This window comes from Octopus sinensis, linkage group LG6 (genome assembly GCF_006345805.1).
Source record: "Octopus sinensis linkage group LG6, ASM634580v1, whole genome shotgun sequence".
Taxonomy (NCBI): Eukaryota; Metazoa; Mollusca; class Cephalopoda; order Octopoda; family Octopodidae; genus Octopus; species Octopus sinensis.
The window spans coordinates 18,592,933-18,607,382 of NC_043002.1; the positions used below are offsets into that span (position 1 = coordinate 18,592,933).

Sequence of the window (14,450 nt, forward strand, 5' to 3'; positions counted from 1 at the left end):
CATTTTTTTCCATTTTAATGCATTTTTTGCTATTATATAACTCTCTAAAAATGTCTACGATGAGTCAACGATTTAAAAAAAAAATTACCATCATTTTTTTTTCCATTTTTAATGCATTTTTTTTTTGCTATAACTCTCTAAAATGCTTATATAGTTATTTCCCTTACAAATCCGAGCAACGCCGGGCGATACTGCTAGTTGAATATATTTAACTAAAGATTTATTACAATAAACAAGACGAAAATATAGAAAGGACCTTGGTAAAGAAAATACAATTAGATTTAAACACAGTTGTGCTTCAGATACAGTATGCATTCACAGTCTTACACAGTTACAAACACACGCACGTAACTCGGGTTTGAATTTGATAATGGACTTGAGAATTAAGACTGGTCTGGACTGGATTGGTAAAATACATTTGCGTACTTTAAGAAAATAGGTGAACCTATAGTAACAAAAATGAAAGGTAAGTGCCATCATTGTGACACAGCATCACTTACCTTGCCACATGAATGTACTGAAGGTGAACCAAAAGCTATTCATACAATTAAAACTGCTACGTTTTTCCGAATCAACATCCACGTCCGACGCGTTTGTCCATTCATACGGACTAATTCGACCGATTATTGCCAGAAAGCTACCGGTCAGTACATAAGCTAATATGATGAAACACCAAACAGGAGTTGTGAATGGTTTTAAAACAATGAAAAGTCCACGTGTCATTTGTATCGCCTCTGGTTTTTTAATAACGATTTTATATCCAGAACTTAGAAATGGAAAAGACATATCCACATGTTTCAAACGGTCTAAAGTGAGGGTGAGTGGAGCGGCAGCAATATCAGCATGCTGAAAATGAAATAATTACTACCTTTAGAATGGAAACTAGACCAATATCTTTTGTTTTGACTTCAAAGAGGACGTTAGAGGTTATTAATTTTAAGAAAATATGAATGAGTACAGTTTCTTGTATTTGAAACCGAAATCGCACAAGATAAGTGAAAGAAGAGAACACACGGAGACGGAAAGTGTCATTGAAGAGGTCACAGATGTGTGACGAAAGATTTCCGGACAATGGACATGAGTTAGAATAAGAACGGTGATAAACGAGTGAAGGACAAATATAAAGTGCGTGTGTTTATTTGACCAAAAAAATATGGCCATACAACAATATCTGTTTCAACACACGATTTCACATCAGGAATCTTGCATCTCAAATCTAAGAATTTTAATTGATTTGCTTTTCGCAGGAAGGAAAGTTTCTTGTCGAAGATAAGTCTCGCTTTTATCCTTCGAAACGTAGAGTAGGTGAAACCATAGCGACTGAAGAAGGGGTTTTTTCTTTGTGTTAATTGTCCTGTACTCTATTTTTTTGTTGTTTTTAAAAAATGTCCAGTTCCTTTGGTTTGTGTCTATGTTTTCGTTTCTCATTGTGTTCGACGTCCTTTTGGTGTCCTGTACTCATATATGCGTGTATATGTACATGTAGAGGTAGGTACGTACATATATGTTTATATATATGCATATGTTTTATTTTATTTATTAATATATATATTTCAGCTCGCCCACACATACATACTCACACACTCGCCCCCATTCATGCATACACACTCACACAAACCACTCTCACATACACACGCGCGCAAGAGAATACATTCGTTTGACCGGGTCATTGTCATTATCCCACTTTCATTCAGCCTCTTTCTTCTGGCTATTTCGTCATGTTGAATCGTTAATCTCAACAAAATATATTTTACCGGCCGAATGATATTCATGCAGTGAATGAAGACAATTAGATTCTGTCTACTGAAATAGAAGCAGGATCACTGACAACGTTTTGCTCCGTGGATTTTAAACTGTGTTAAATCATTTTGAATGTCCATAATTTTGAAGTTCATGAATTCAGCAGCCAAAACAGTTTCTTTATAATGATGTAATGTTTTCATTAATCAATTAAAGGAATCGTTAAAAACGACCTTAATGGATTTAGACCTGTACCTCTACTGTTACTCATTTATATATATAAAGGGAAAGTTTACGAAATAAACAAAGACGAAAGCAGGTGGTGTACAAACAAACAGATGTATTAGTATAGCGCTCAGGAATAGAAAAAGTATTTTACGTTTCGAGCCTACGCTCTTCTACAGAAAGGTACACAGAATAAACAAGGAGAGAAAAAAAATGTGTGTAGTAGCTAACGATCTATCATGGCGTCAGGGCTGGTGGAAGTCTGGGGAGAGGGGGTGAGGATGTGTGGGGGGGTTGTTTGGAGGGAAAGTAGAGTTAGGTGTGGGTGGGTGGAGCCTATCAGGGGGGAGAAGGGTAGTGGAGGAGTTGGGGTAGTGGCGTCGGGTATGATGGAATGGAGGAGTGAGTGAAGTTTACGAAGTTTGGTGTTGGCAAGAAATTGATGAAAGAGATGATTTAAATTAATTATATAACGCAACGTGTTGTGAGCATGGAAAGGCGGCAGAGAGGAGAAAAAGATGGAAAAAGCAGGAAGGAGAAGGCGGTCGATGGTATGTACTTTAGAGAGATTGGAGCGAATGGTGGCACACATAAGGCGGTGAGATGTGGTACGGAGTCTGGGTAGGATGGATGAAGCAGAGTGGAGAGCGGGGTGGAAATGGAGGCGGAAACATTTAGGGATGAGGCGGTGATGTAAGCAGCGGCTGAGAAAAGAGACGTGGCTAGAGAAGCGGGGTTTTTTTTTAAAGGAGTAGAGAGAGGTTATATATATACGCTAGAGAGATTAGCTTCAGAGCTTTATCGTGTTTATCAATATCTTTCTCAGTTGATAAGGATATATTTTCAAAGTAGTTTCAAGTCGCCTTACCCCTGATATAACTTCTCCAATCATTCCGGTCCAGTTTCCATCTTCACGAATTTGTCCAAAGTGTCCGTCTTTCACTAAGTTTATCTCAAAGGTCACATTCATTAATGGAGCCATCTCAGCTAACATATCAACTATGTAGCCATGCTGTTCTGTTCCACTTTCATGCTTTTCTTCCATGTAAAAGGGGTGTATCTAGAGAAAACAAAAACAACCCATTAAGCAAGAATATAAAGATGTCGAGTAAAAAGACACTGAACTATGTAACCGTCACCTAATTTGTCAGTTACATGGGTGATAATGTATAGAAAGCAGCTGATAGCCTCAGATTTATAGTCTTGGTAAACGTTTCATTAACAAACTCACAGTGTGCATTGATTTAAACCCTATTGGTAACTGAAAAATAAAACGAAACATTAGCAGCATGAAGGCGCCATTATTACTTAAATTCATAAGCGTCATACTTACTTGTTTTAATTATTGGACACCGTCCTGAAGGGTTTTTATTTGAAAGAATAGAATAAGTTTGGTGCTTAACCTATCAGTCTCTTTTTTTCCAAACTGTTAAGTCACGGAGATGTAAAGAAACCAACACCGGTTGTCAAGCGCGGGAGGGGTACAAACACAGACACAAAGCCAGACACACACTCACACACACACACACACACACACACACACCCACATATATATATATATATATATATATATATATATATATATATATATATATATATGCATAAGGCAGGTTCCTTTCGGTTTCCGCCTACCAAATCCACTCACAAGTCTTTCATCAATCTCGGGCTTCAGTAGACAACAATTGCCCAAGACACCACGCAGTAGGATTGAACCCAGAACCATTTCGTTGAGAAGCGAGCTTCTTACCGCAAGGGCATGCCCAAACCCATAAAAGATAATCAACCACGCCGAGACGCGAAAACGCAACCTTCTGATTCGAAGTTAAACGCTTTGTGCAGCACACTGCATTAAAGATAATGATTGAAAATTATTTTCAAATTATGTATTAGTTTAATTTCAAATTCTGGTATTTATATTAAATTATATTGAATTAGAAATTTAACCAGAGGGCAAGCTGTAGATATGAAGTATGGTAACAACCTAGACATGCTTCTGTCTTATTAGGCCTTCTCGCTATATTTTTTATCAGTATTTATCAGGCCCTTGATAACAGACATATAAACATTTTAAAGGAAGTATTTTAGTTCACTATTTTAAGTACGTTGACAGCAACCCTTCTTTTCTCATGCAGAGCAGAATACGTAAGTCGTTCATTTCCCATCCCTCACTCGCTCTTTGTTCCGATTTAGATACAAGAAAAGTGGTTAATGAGTAAAAGAAATTAGCATACAATTTATTACAATGATTCAGACAGATTTTATACTAGGAAGTAATATGAATAAAGCTAAATACTTTAGTGCATATAGTACTATAATCTTGCTACTTTATATCGTCCTTAATACAAGTAATAATTGAAATGGCTTATATTTGAAAAGCTGCTTCTGTTTCTACGATTATATTAACCCTTCACTTCCAGGCCATGAATGTCGGTTGCTAACAAGGGATTCACACCTCGTTCGCCCGATCTATTAGAAATAACTATGAAATCTTCATATCATATTATACCGTCTTGATAAGAGGAAGTATTAGACAAGGTACTCCCTATATATAAGATATTAGAGAAAAATCTGGATGATCAGGGTTAGAATACCTTCGATCCAAGGTCCGCTTGATCAGGGTTGACCTGGAAATAAACAGCAACAATAATAATCAACCATCTCCAGCCAGATGTATTCGTCTTTAAGATTTATTAAGTCACTAAGTTTTCTGCTTCGTATAAATCTTATAGAATGAAAGACTTTTATATTGGTTTCAGATATTTATCAAAAGCTTCTGATGTAAATAACAAACATTTTATATTAATTTGAGTATTAATAGACGTCAGTATGAATAGAGATAATATTCTTAATTAGGTAGGCGATTCATCAGAAGTGATAAATTCTTTTAGAACCCGGACAAGAGACAATAAAAAACACTTACTTGGAACGTAGAAACCTTGATAACCTTTTTCGCGGGATTCTAGAAAATAAAAAGAAATCATTGCTTCATAAATAGAAATATTAATATTTCTAAGTCTCTCTAAAGGAGAGTACGGCAGCGGTACTGGATATTAATAGTTATCGCCAAGCTAATATGACACTCCAGAAATATAGGACGAATGCTGCGGTTGATTAACTTCAAGAGGCCATCGCATCTAGCTGGCTATGTGACACACGAACCTGTGTCCATTATAATGGACTGCCATGTTAGCTTGGCGATAACTATTAATATTGCTTCATAATTATCTCATAAAATATTTCACAAAAATATTAAATTTTGAAATATTAGATAACTGACAACAAACATACATATTCTGAAAACTGGTCTTGGGGTAGGTTTTGTGTTGCCTTGGTTACGGAATTGAAGTTATACTGCTTGTCAGACATGGAAGCGACAATTTAACATGTAACATCACTTTTATTGAAGTTGTATCTACCTTGTTATTGTTGTTGTTGCTGCTGCTGTTGCTGCTGTTGCTGCTACTGCTGCTGTTGGTACCTATTTCATCCCCTTTTTAATGTTACCGTTATGTAGAAGAAAGATCCAGCAAAATTATACTCAAAATTTTTCCATTTGCTCTATCCCGTCTCTTTCCTAAATTTAGTGTATCTAAAACTACACAATCTAAAATATCTTTCATTTTTTAGGACTGTAAGGTGTGATTTCAGTTATTGCTACAACTGCGCAACATTCTTTTCCACCCTCTCACCCACTTCATCCCAACCTTCTATTGTCCTTGCTTCAAGTCAACTGACCTTGCTTTTCCATATTTTCGACATTCATTCCCTCTTCGGTTTCTACTTTGTTTATGCATGCAGCAGTTCAACTGACAGAAACGTAGCAACTAACTTTAATCATACGGTTCTTCATTCCACATCTTATCATCCTTTGACATCACTTTTCTACCTTTTATTTCCTCGTTTCCATTCTGACATCCGAAGTAATGAGACCACTATTTTTTGTAGGCAAAGAACATTGTTTTTTATGGATTCTACCGTTTTACTTCCTATAGAATGTTCTTGTCTACGGCAATCACAGCTAGAATTTCCATCAAATACATCTGGTACCTTGATTACTCCTAATCTCGATGACTGGAAAAAGGAAATCAAGTGAAAATGAAGAATAATGGAATTGCAAACGAATTACGTTAGATGTCAGAATTCATGTTTCACAAAGGCTTAACACGCAGAAAGAATTTAACAATATTGCTAAGAGTATCAAAACTTAGTAACTTTTACAGTGGTAACAATATACGAAAATAATGACAAAATTAATGAGGCGCAGGAGTGGCTGTGTGGTAAGTAGCTTGTTTACCAACCACATGGTGCGGGTTCAGTCCCACTGCGTGGCACCTTGGGTAAGTGTCTTCTGCTATAGCCTCGGGCCGACCAAAGCCTTGTGAGTGGATTTGGTAGTCGTATATGTGTGTGCGTGTATGTATGTGTGTCTGTGTTTGTCCCCCTAGCATTGCTTGACAACCGATGCTGGTGTGTTTACGTCCCCATCACTTAGCGTTTCGGCAAAAGAGACCGATAGAATAAGTACTGGGCTTACAAAGAATAAGTCCCGGGGTCGAGTTGCTCGATTAAAGGCGGTGCTCCAGCATGGCCGCAGTCAAATGACGGAAACAAGTAAAAGCTTCTTCTTACAACTTCACTTCCTTATTTGATGAAATTCCTTTATGCGACACTAACAATTCAATCTACACCATTTGCCAATATGAAGCAGGCTTTCTACTGGTGAAAACCCTTCGTCACGGATTCAATATGACCACATAAAGATAGATCTTTACAGCTGTTTCAAATATTCAGTGACTGATTGATGCTATAATACATATCATGTAAACAAACGAGAGTTTAACTCTAACCTGTGACACTATTATATTTCTCAGGGCGCCTATATTTTTTAATATTTTTTACCAAAAGTCTCTTACTGTAGGTTTAACTTCCACATCAATTACTTTTGCCAGTTGCCTTAATGTTTTTGACAACCCAGTAACCAACTTCTTCTGTGGTAAATACTTTTCCTACATCACTGTAATCTTATTTATTCCGGAATGCAATTTTCTTCAAATGTTTATATGACCGTTGCCTGTTATTTGATATTTTCAAGGGCGAATAAGCTTGTATTACTTCTCTTATTATTTTTTACTTGACATTTTGTGGGGAAGGGAAATTGTCACAATGCACTATGATATATATATTACGCAAATTAGTGGTGGGAAAGACTCTTGCGCTACGGAATTTCGCATCACAACAATCTTTTCAAGAACGCAACACTTCGGTGTCGAAGTGGATTCCTATATATAACTTACGCACATACACACATACATATTCATATCTGTGCGCACAGATAAATATAAATATAAGAGAGTGACCACTATATGGTCGACTCTAGCGCTAAAAATAGATCCGCTATGGTCTCTTATATTCATGTATAAATTTTTTATTGTATCCCTGGTTTTTATACGCTAAGCCACTCGGTGTTAAATTGATGGTATTATTAAATTAATATCCAATTTTTCACCAATTTTTCATATATATATATATAAATAATAGTAAAAGAGAGAGAAACCATGCGTCTTCCTTCATAGTTGGACGTGAAACTAGTTTTGTATTAGCCACGCTAACCTTAAAATAGATTTCATTTATCTCGCTCGCCTTACATCATTTTCGTACCAAGGAGAATTGCCCTTGTTCTCAATATCTTTATATATATATATATATATATATATATATATATATATATATATATATATATATATATATAGATATATATATATATATATATATATATATATATTATATATAATATATATATATATATATATATTTATATACACATATATATATATATATATATATATATATATATATTATATATATATATATATATATATATATATATATATATATAAGATACTCTTAAAGCCAGGAACTTTTCAGCATCCTCCCGTGTATATATATATATATATATATATATATTATATATATATATATATATTTCCATTTTCCTGAGCGCCTAATAATAATAATACTGTAATTGTTCCACGTGTTGTTGTTTTTTCTGTTTTCCCGTTTGGATTAACCTTATATATATATATATATATATATATATATATATATATAAAGCATATTACTCTACCTCTTGTATTTGAGTACTCTTTTTTCCACCTTGTTTCACATTTATGTGTTTACTCCGTATATATATATATATATATATATATATATATATATATATATATATATATATATATATACGGGGGGATGCTGAAAAGTTCCTGGCTTTAAGAGTATCTGGAAAGTTTCTTTAACAAATTTTGTATATGTCTTGTTGGGACAATCGGAGTGATGTTGAGATTTTAGACTTAGCGAATTTTGTGAACTTAGGAGTTCTCATACGATGTAGCAAAATGAAGTGAACAAGTGACGTAGCTAGTATGATGAAGGGATTTTAAAACACCGAATTGTAGGGGAACTATATTCTGGAAAAAGACTCCATCTTACAAACTGAAGTTAAGACATAAAGGCTGACAAAAAAATGTAATATCCTCCTGGAATGCTGGGGGGGGGGGAATGAAGGTTAATAGAGTATTATGGAGTGAGAAAAATTGTTTTATCTATATATTTGAAATGTAATATATAAACTTAGAATCAACCTACCTTAGCTTCTGCCAACGTGACTATACATTGAAACGATATCAGCAAGAAAAATCCCAAAGATGCAAGATTTATGGAGAACATAAATTTCTTTAAAGACATTGACATTTTAACTGGTGATATAGTGGGGCAAATGATGCCTAAAAAGTGTATGAAATGTACTGACAGGGCAGTTTCAGTAAATTCGTTTTTATACCAGCGGTGACGGATTTCTATATATGGCTATGTCTCTCTGATATATTATTATCACAAGCACAGCGACATCGACGTATTTGCTTACGTCCGTGTGTGTGTGTATGTGTGTGTGTCTGTGTGAGTGTGTGTGGTGTGTGTGTGTGCGTGTGTGTGTATATATGTGTGTGTGTGTGTGTGTGTGTCTATGTGTATGTGTGTGTGCGTAAACGGTTGTACGTATAAGTGTGTATTTTAACAAAGCTTAAAAGGTCTAAATGCCTGAGTTGCATGTGTTTCTATGTACGTATGTGTGCATGTATGTATATATATATGTATGTATGTATGTGTGTGTTTGTATGTATGTATGTATGTGTGTGTATGTATGTATGTATGTATGTATGTATGCATGTATGTATATATGTATGTGTATGAGTTTGTATGTATGTATGCATGTATGTATTTATGCATGTATGTATGTACGTATGTATGTGTAAAGGGCAATAAATAATTCAACCTAACTACGATCCATTCTTTGCCCCAATTTTCCACTTCTCACCCTCACTCTCTCTCCATTCTCTCTGCCACTCTGCTGTTCCTTTCTCACACCATCCGTATCTATTAATTACGTGCAATTTGTACCATTTACGCATGGTACCTTTAACAAAGTGAAGATATGAAACGTGATCTGGACCAGTAGTTGCTTTCTATGCTTATGTAAGTAGAGCAGAGGCTAAAATGGTTCAATACATGAGCAACAAAAGTTTAACTACGAATCCTAATATTGGGAAACAATGGTTTTAAAATGAAGTTTTGTGTATAAACTCGCTATATTACTCTCTCTCTCTCTCTCTCTCTCTCTCTCTCTCTCTCTCTCTCTCTCTCTCTTTACTCTTTTACTTGTTTCAGTCATTTGACTGCGGCCATGCTGGAGCACCGCCTTTAATCGAGCAACTCGACCCCGGCACTTATTCTTTTGTAAGCCCAGTACTTATTCTATCGGTTGTCTTTTGCCGAACCGCTAAGTAACGGGGACATAAACACACCGGCATCGGTTGTCAAGCAATGCTAGGGGGACAAACACACTCACACAAACACACACACGCATATATATATATATATATATACATATATATGACGGGCTTTTTTCAGTTTCCGTCTACCAAATCCACTCACAAGGCTTTGGTCGGCCCGAGGCTATAGTAGATGACACTTGCCCAAGGTGCCACGCAGTGGGACTGAACCCGGAACCATGTGGTTGGTAAACAAGCTACTTACCACACAGCCACTCCTGCGCCTCCAGGAGTATAAACTCGCTATATTATTATCATTTTCACTAGTTTTATTATTATCATTTTTCTTTTGTGTGTGTTTTCACTGCACTGCCGAGAGTAGGTGTTTGTGCCTTGAGTTTGAGCTGTGTTTTGTTTGCATTTTGTTATTTTTACACTATTGACAGTTCTCTACGCAAGATGTGTACGGTTTTTAAGGGAAGTATAGGGATTTTTATATGTCCAGCTCTCATATAGCTTTTTTCTATTTCCACTTCTTTACATTTAGATATTGAACGTATAAATTCACTTTCAATACGTTTCAGTGGATTCGAAAGTGAATACGTCAATCACTGTTGTATTTCGTCTTCGGAGAACACCACTTTTTAGAAGATGTTTATTGATAGCACACTCGATTCATTAATATAAATGGGCAGTAAGAGCTAGTAGTGACCCTCATGAAACGGTGTGCCGAGTGACATCGCTGTTTTTACTTCACAACTTATGGAATTTCTGTCTTTCTGATCACGTTTTTGCTGTAGTCTGCGATTTTGTCATGGACAGGAAGTTGGAACAAAGATCCACCATAAAATTTTGCGTTAAACTTGAGAAGTCTGTTACAGAGACATTGAGCATGCTTCGGCAAGCTTACGGCGACGAGGCATTGTATCGTAGGCAATGTTTCGAGAGGCACAGCTGCTTCAAACGCAGAAGAACGTCCCTGGAAGACGATGAGCGATCTGGAAGACCCACCACGAGCGGCAACCCCGGAAATGTGGGAAAAAATTCATCAACTTGCGCATAGGAGGACAATCAACGACATTGCTGATGTTGATAGTCTATTGTACGGGTCCGTGCAGGGAATCCTAACGTCTGAATTGAACATGCGGCGTGCCTGTGACAAGTTTGTCTCCCGCCTGCTAACCCACTGAGCAGAACGAACATCGCATCGAAATCTGTCAAGATCTCTGTCAGCGTGCCGCTGATGACCCATCCTTCATGTCGGGAATCATTACTGGTGACGAGAGTTGGGTTTACGGAGACGATTCTGAGACGATGAGGTCTTCATCTCTTCGACCAAAGACAGCACGACAGAGCCGCAGCTCAATCAAGAGCATGCTAATAGTTTTTTTTTTGGCTTTTTTTTTTTTTTGACATCATGTTATTGTGCATCGAGAATTCATCCTCCAGAGCTAGACTGTCAATTGAGAATTCCACCACGACGTTTTAAAGCGTTTGAGGGAGGACATTCGGTGAAAACAGTCGGATCTCTGGAGCATGAAGAATAGGATTCGTTGCAACATCAGTACACCGAGCTCTCCCCATTCATGGTATCACTTCGGACCCGCCCTATTCGCCAGATTTAGCACCTGCAGACTTCCGTTTCTTTCCCAAGATGAAAATGCAGCTCAAAGGTCGCCGTTTTAACACTGTTGCCGAGATTCAGAGCGAATCGCAGAAGGTTTTCGACAAACTTACGGATTAGAAAGCATAGTTTTCCTGGTGGACCTTGAGCAATATCAGGTAGTTTGATCTTGATTATTTTCTTTTTATGTATGCATATTGGCATATCCCAGAGTATAGTGGCATTCTCATTCTCCGACTTTTTGCGATATCTGTTTATGCTACCTCTTTTCTACTGGTATCTATAATGCATAACTTCCAGAGTATTTAAGTCCTAGCTCTGTCATCTCTGTGAGTATATTCTTTCTTAGTTTACCCTGGGCAGCAAAATACAATATGGTTGTTTCTTCCTCAACTCCACGGATTCTATAGTTATATTATTTTACTGCATTATGTTTTTTATGGTTTCTGGTTTGAGTTTTGCATTTAAGTTGTAACGAAGAACCCTTCAAGTTTCTGTTCTGAGTCCTGTGCCTCTCTATCGCTGTTGCAAATTGGTTTTATCTACTTCCTCTATATTCATTTTTTGTTTATTTTTGCTTGTTCTTTTCTTTATTTGGGGGGATTTTCAGCTATTGGCCGACTTGATGGTCATCGTTTCATCAAGGCTCCATTTTTAGCTTAGATTTTAACATTTTAGCAATTATTGATTTTCTTTTTTTCTCCATATCTATCGGCCATTGCGGTATCTTTTTTTTAACTCTATTTTGTAGCTTCCTTCACAGAAAACAGAGAGCTCTTTTTCTTTTGTATGCGATTTGTAGTCGTTGATACAAATTTTCAATAATTTTTAAACAAGATACTTTTATAGTCCTACAGTGGATATTTTATAATAGTTTTCTGATCGCGTTAGATCTCTACCATTCACGGTAAATATTTTCTTCCATTGTGGCGACTGATGCTTCGTCTCAGAGTCGTCCCCGTAAACGTCACTGGTGATGATTCTCGACATGAAGGACGGGTCATCAGCGGTACGCTGACGGAGATCTTGACAGATTTCGACGCGATATTTTTTCTGCTCAGTGGTCCAGCAGGCGGGGGACAAACTTGACAGGGGTACGCTGCTTGTTCGATTCAGACGTTAGGATTGCCTGCACGGACTCATGCGACAGGCTATCAACATCAGTGTAGACTAAATGCAATCATTATTTTTCTCGTCTGCCCTCACGCCGGGCAAAATGCTTAGCGGCATTTCGTAAGTCTTTACGTTCTGAGTTCAAATTCCGCCGAGGTCGACTTTGCCTTTCATCCTTTCGGGGTCGATGAAATAAGTACCAGTTACGCACTGGGATCGATGTAATAGACTATCTCCCTCCTTCAAAATGTCAGGCCTTGTGCCTATAGCAGAAAGGATTATTTTTCTCATTTTTTTCTGTCTAGTGTCGCAAGTTCATTTAGCGTCCAATCAAAAATATCATAACTTAAACTCATTACTAGAACAACTGGAGTAGTGATGTATATCACTTTATTTAGCTCTGTTTTAAGCATTAATATAATGTCTTTAATACTCCTTCCTTATCTAAGGCGGTGAGCTAGCAGAATCGTTATCGCGCAGGCCAAAATGCTTAGCGGTATTTCGTCCGCCTTTACGTACTGAGTTCAAATTCCGACTTTGCCTTTCATCCTTCCAGGGTCAATAAAATAAATACCAGTTGAACACTGGGGTCGATGTAATCGATTTACCTCCTCGCCCGAAATTGCTGGCCTTGTACCAAAATTTGAAATCAATATTCCTTCCTTATCTTAACTTTCCTTAGTTGTGTGCTGTACATTGTGTCCTTAATTCTTAATTAATTCTATATCTTATCTCAGTTTCATTATCTAGCACAATATCAGTATCCTTAATGAGTTTTCCTCTTGAAACATTTCTCTAATCTAAATATCATATTAATTACTTTGGTACATCCAAGTACTGCTTGCTGTAACATTTCTAGTTGTTTGACATTCGCAAACTACAACTTGAGGTCAACAATATATATAAATGATGGTTGATTGTCTCTTACCTTAGCATACTTATGTAAAATGAAACAAAGGAACTTTGATAAGACACTGACAAAAGAGAATTTTATGAAGAAATTCTATCTCTATAAGTTCCTTTGTCTCATTTTACCTTCATTAATAAAAAGTTGCGTAACTTGTTTATTATTCACACAAAATAATAAATCAGCATTATTTTTTTAAATGATGAGTGAACGTGTTAAATCTGGCCGCATCTGACTAACTGAAATTTAAAAGAGTATCGTAACTCCTTTAGTTTAATTTCTTCAAAAGCAAATTTCAATCCTCTGACTGCCAACAACCCGGATATGCACCTTAGCACCAGCTGCTACACTGCACCACCTGCACCAAGGTCACTGCTACCAACCAACCCCATGAACAGGACATCCGTTTACCAATCTCCAACGCATACCAACCCCAACGCTTACCAATTCTCAAAGATTACCAATCTCCAACACTTGTTTTGCGCATGTATACTTGCAGACGCGTGCATGTGCATGCAAATGTGCTCGCACATGCATGTGTGCGCGCACACTGGTGTGCATGCGTACATGCATGTGTTTTCCATTTTGCATTCCTTTGTGTGTTAAGACGCTGTTTATCAAAAATTATTTCCGACATCTCACAGTGATAGTCTGTTTAGCCTATATTTTCTTGTATACTGTTAATTGTCGGAGACAAGATTTTCCAAGTATTTCACGACAGGTCTTTTCTCGGGTATGATAACATTTGTAGATAACGAGTGTCTTAATGAAAACTTTCCTATGTATTTCATAGTAAACTTATTTCACTCGAGTTCGTATTCGTTTGTGTTATGCTAAAAACTCGTAGACAAATATTTTCTACATATTTCACAGTGGTAGGTCTTTCCTATGTTGTATGACGATTTCATATCCCAATTCAAATACTATGACGATTTCATTTTCCAAATAGTGTGTTTCTTACAAACTTTACATGGATATTTCTGTGTAATTATCATCTTCGGTTAAACGTAAAACACTT

At 36.7% G+C, this 14,450-nt stretch overlaps 1 protein-coding gene across 1 annotated transcript in view; it reads right to left on the reverse strand.

Moving 5' to 3' along the window:
- LOC115213040 (glutamate receptor 2) overlaps positions 1-8,907 on the reverse strand; it is a 20,190-nt gene extending 11,283 nt beyond the window's left edge. The window contains exons 1-4 of the mRNA XM_029781945.2: positions 8,608-8,907; positions 4,886-4,924; positions 2,834-3,025; positions 501-846 (exon numbers count right to left, since the gene is read on the reverse strand). Of these exons, the coding sequence (XP_029637805.1) occupies positions 501-846; positions 2,834-3,025; positions 4,886-4,924; positions 8,608-8,712 (682 nt within the window). The 5' untranslated portion in view covers positions 8,713-8,907. The remainder of the gene's footprint in view (positions 1-500; positions 847-2,833; positions 3,026-4,885; positions 4,925-8,607) is intronic.
- Positions 8,908-14,450: the final 5,543 nt, after the last annotated feature.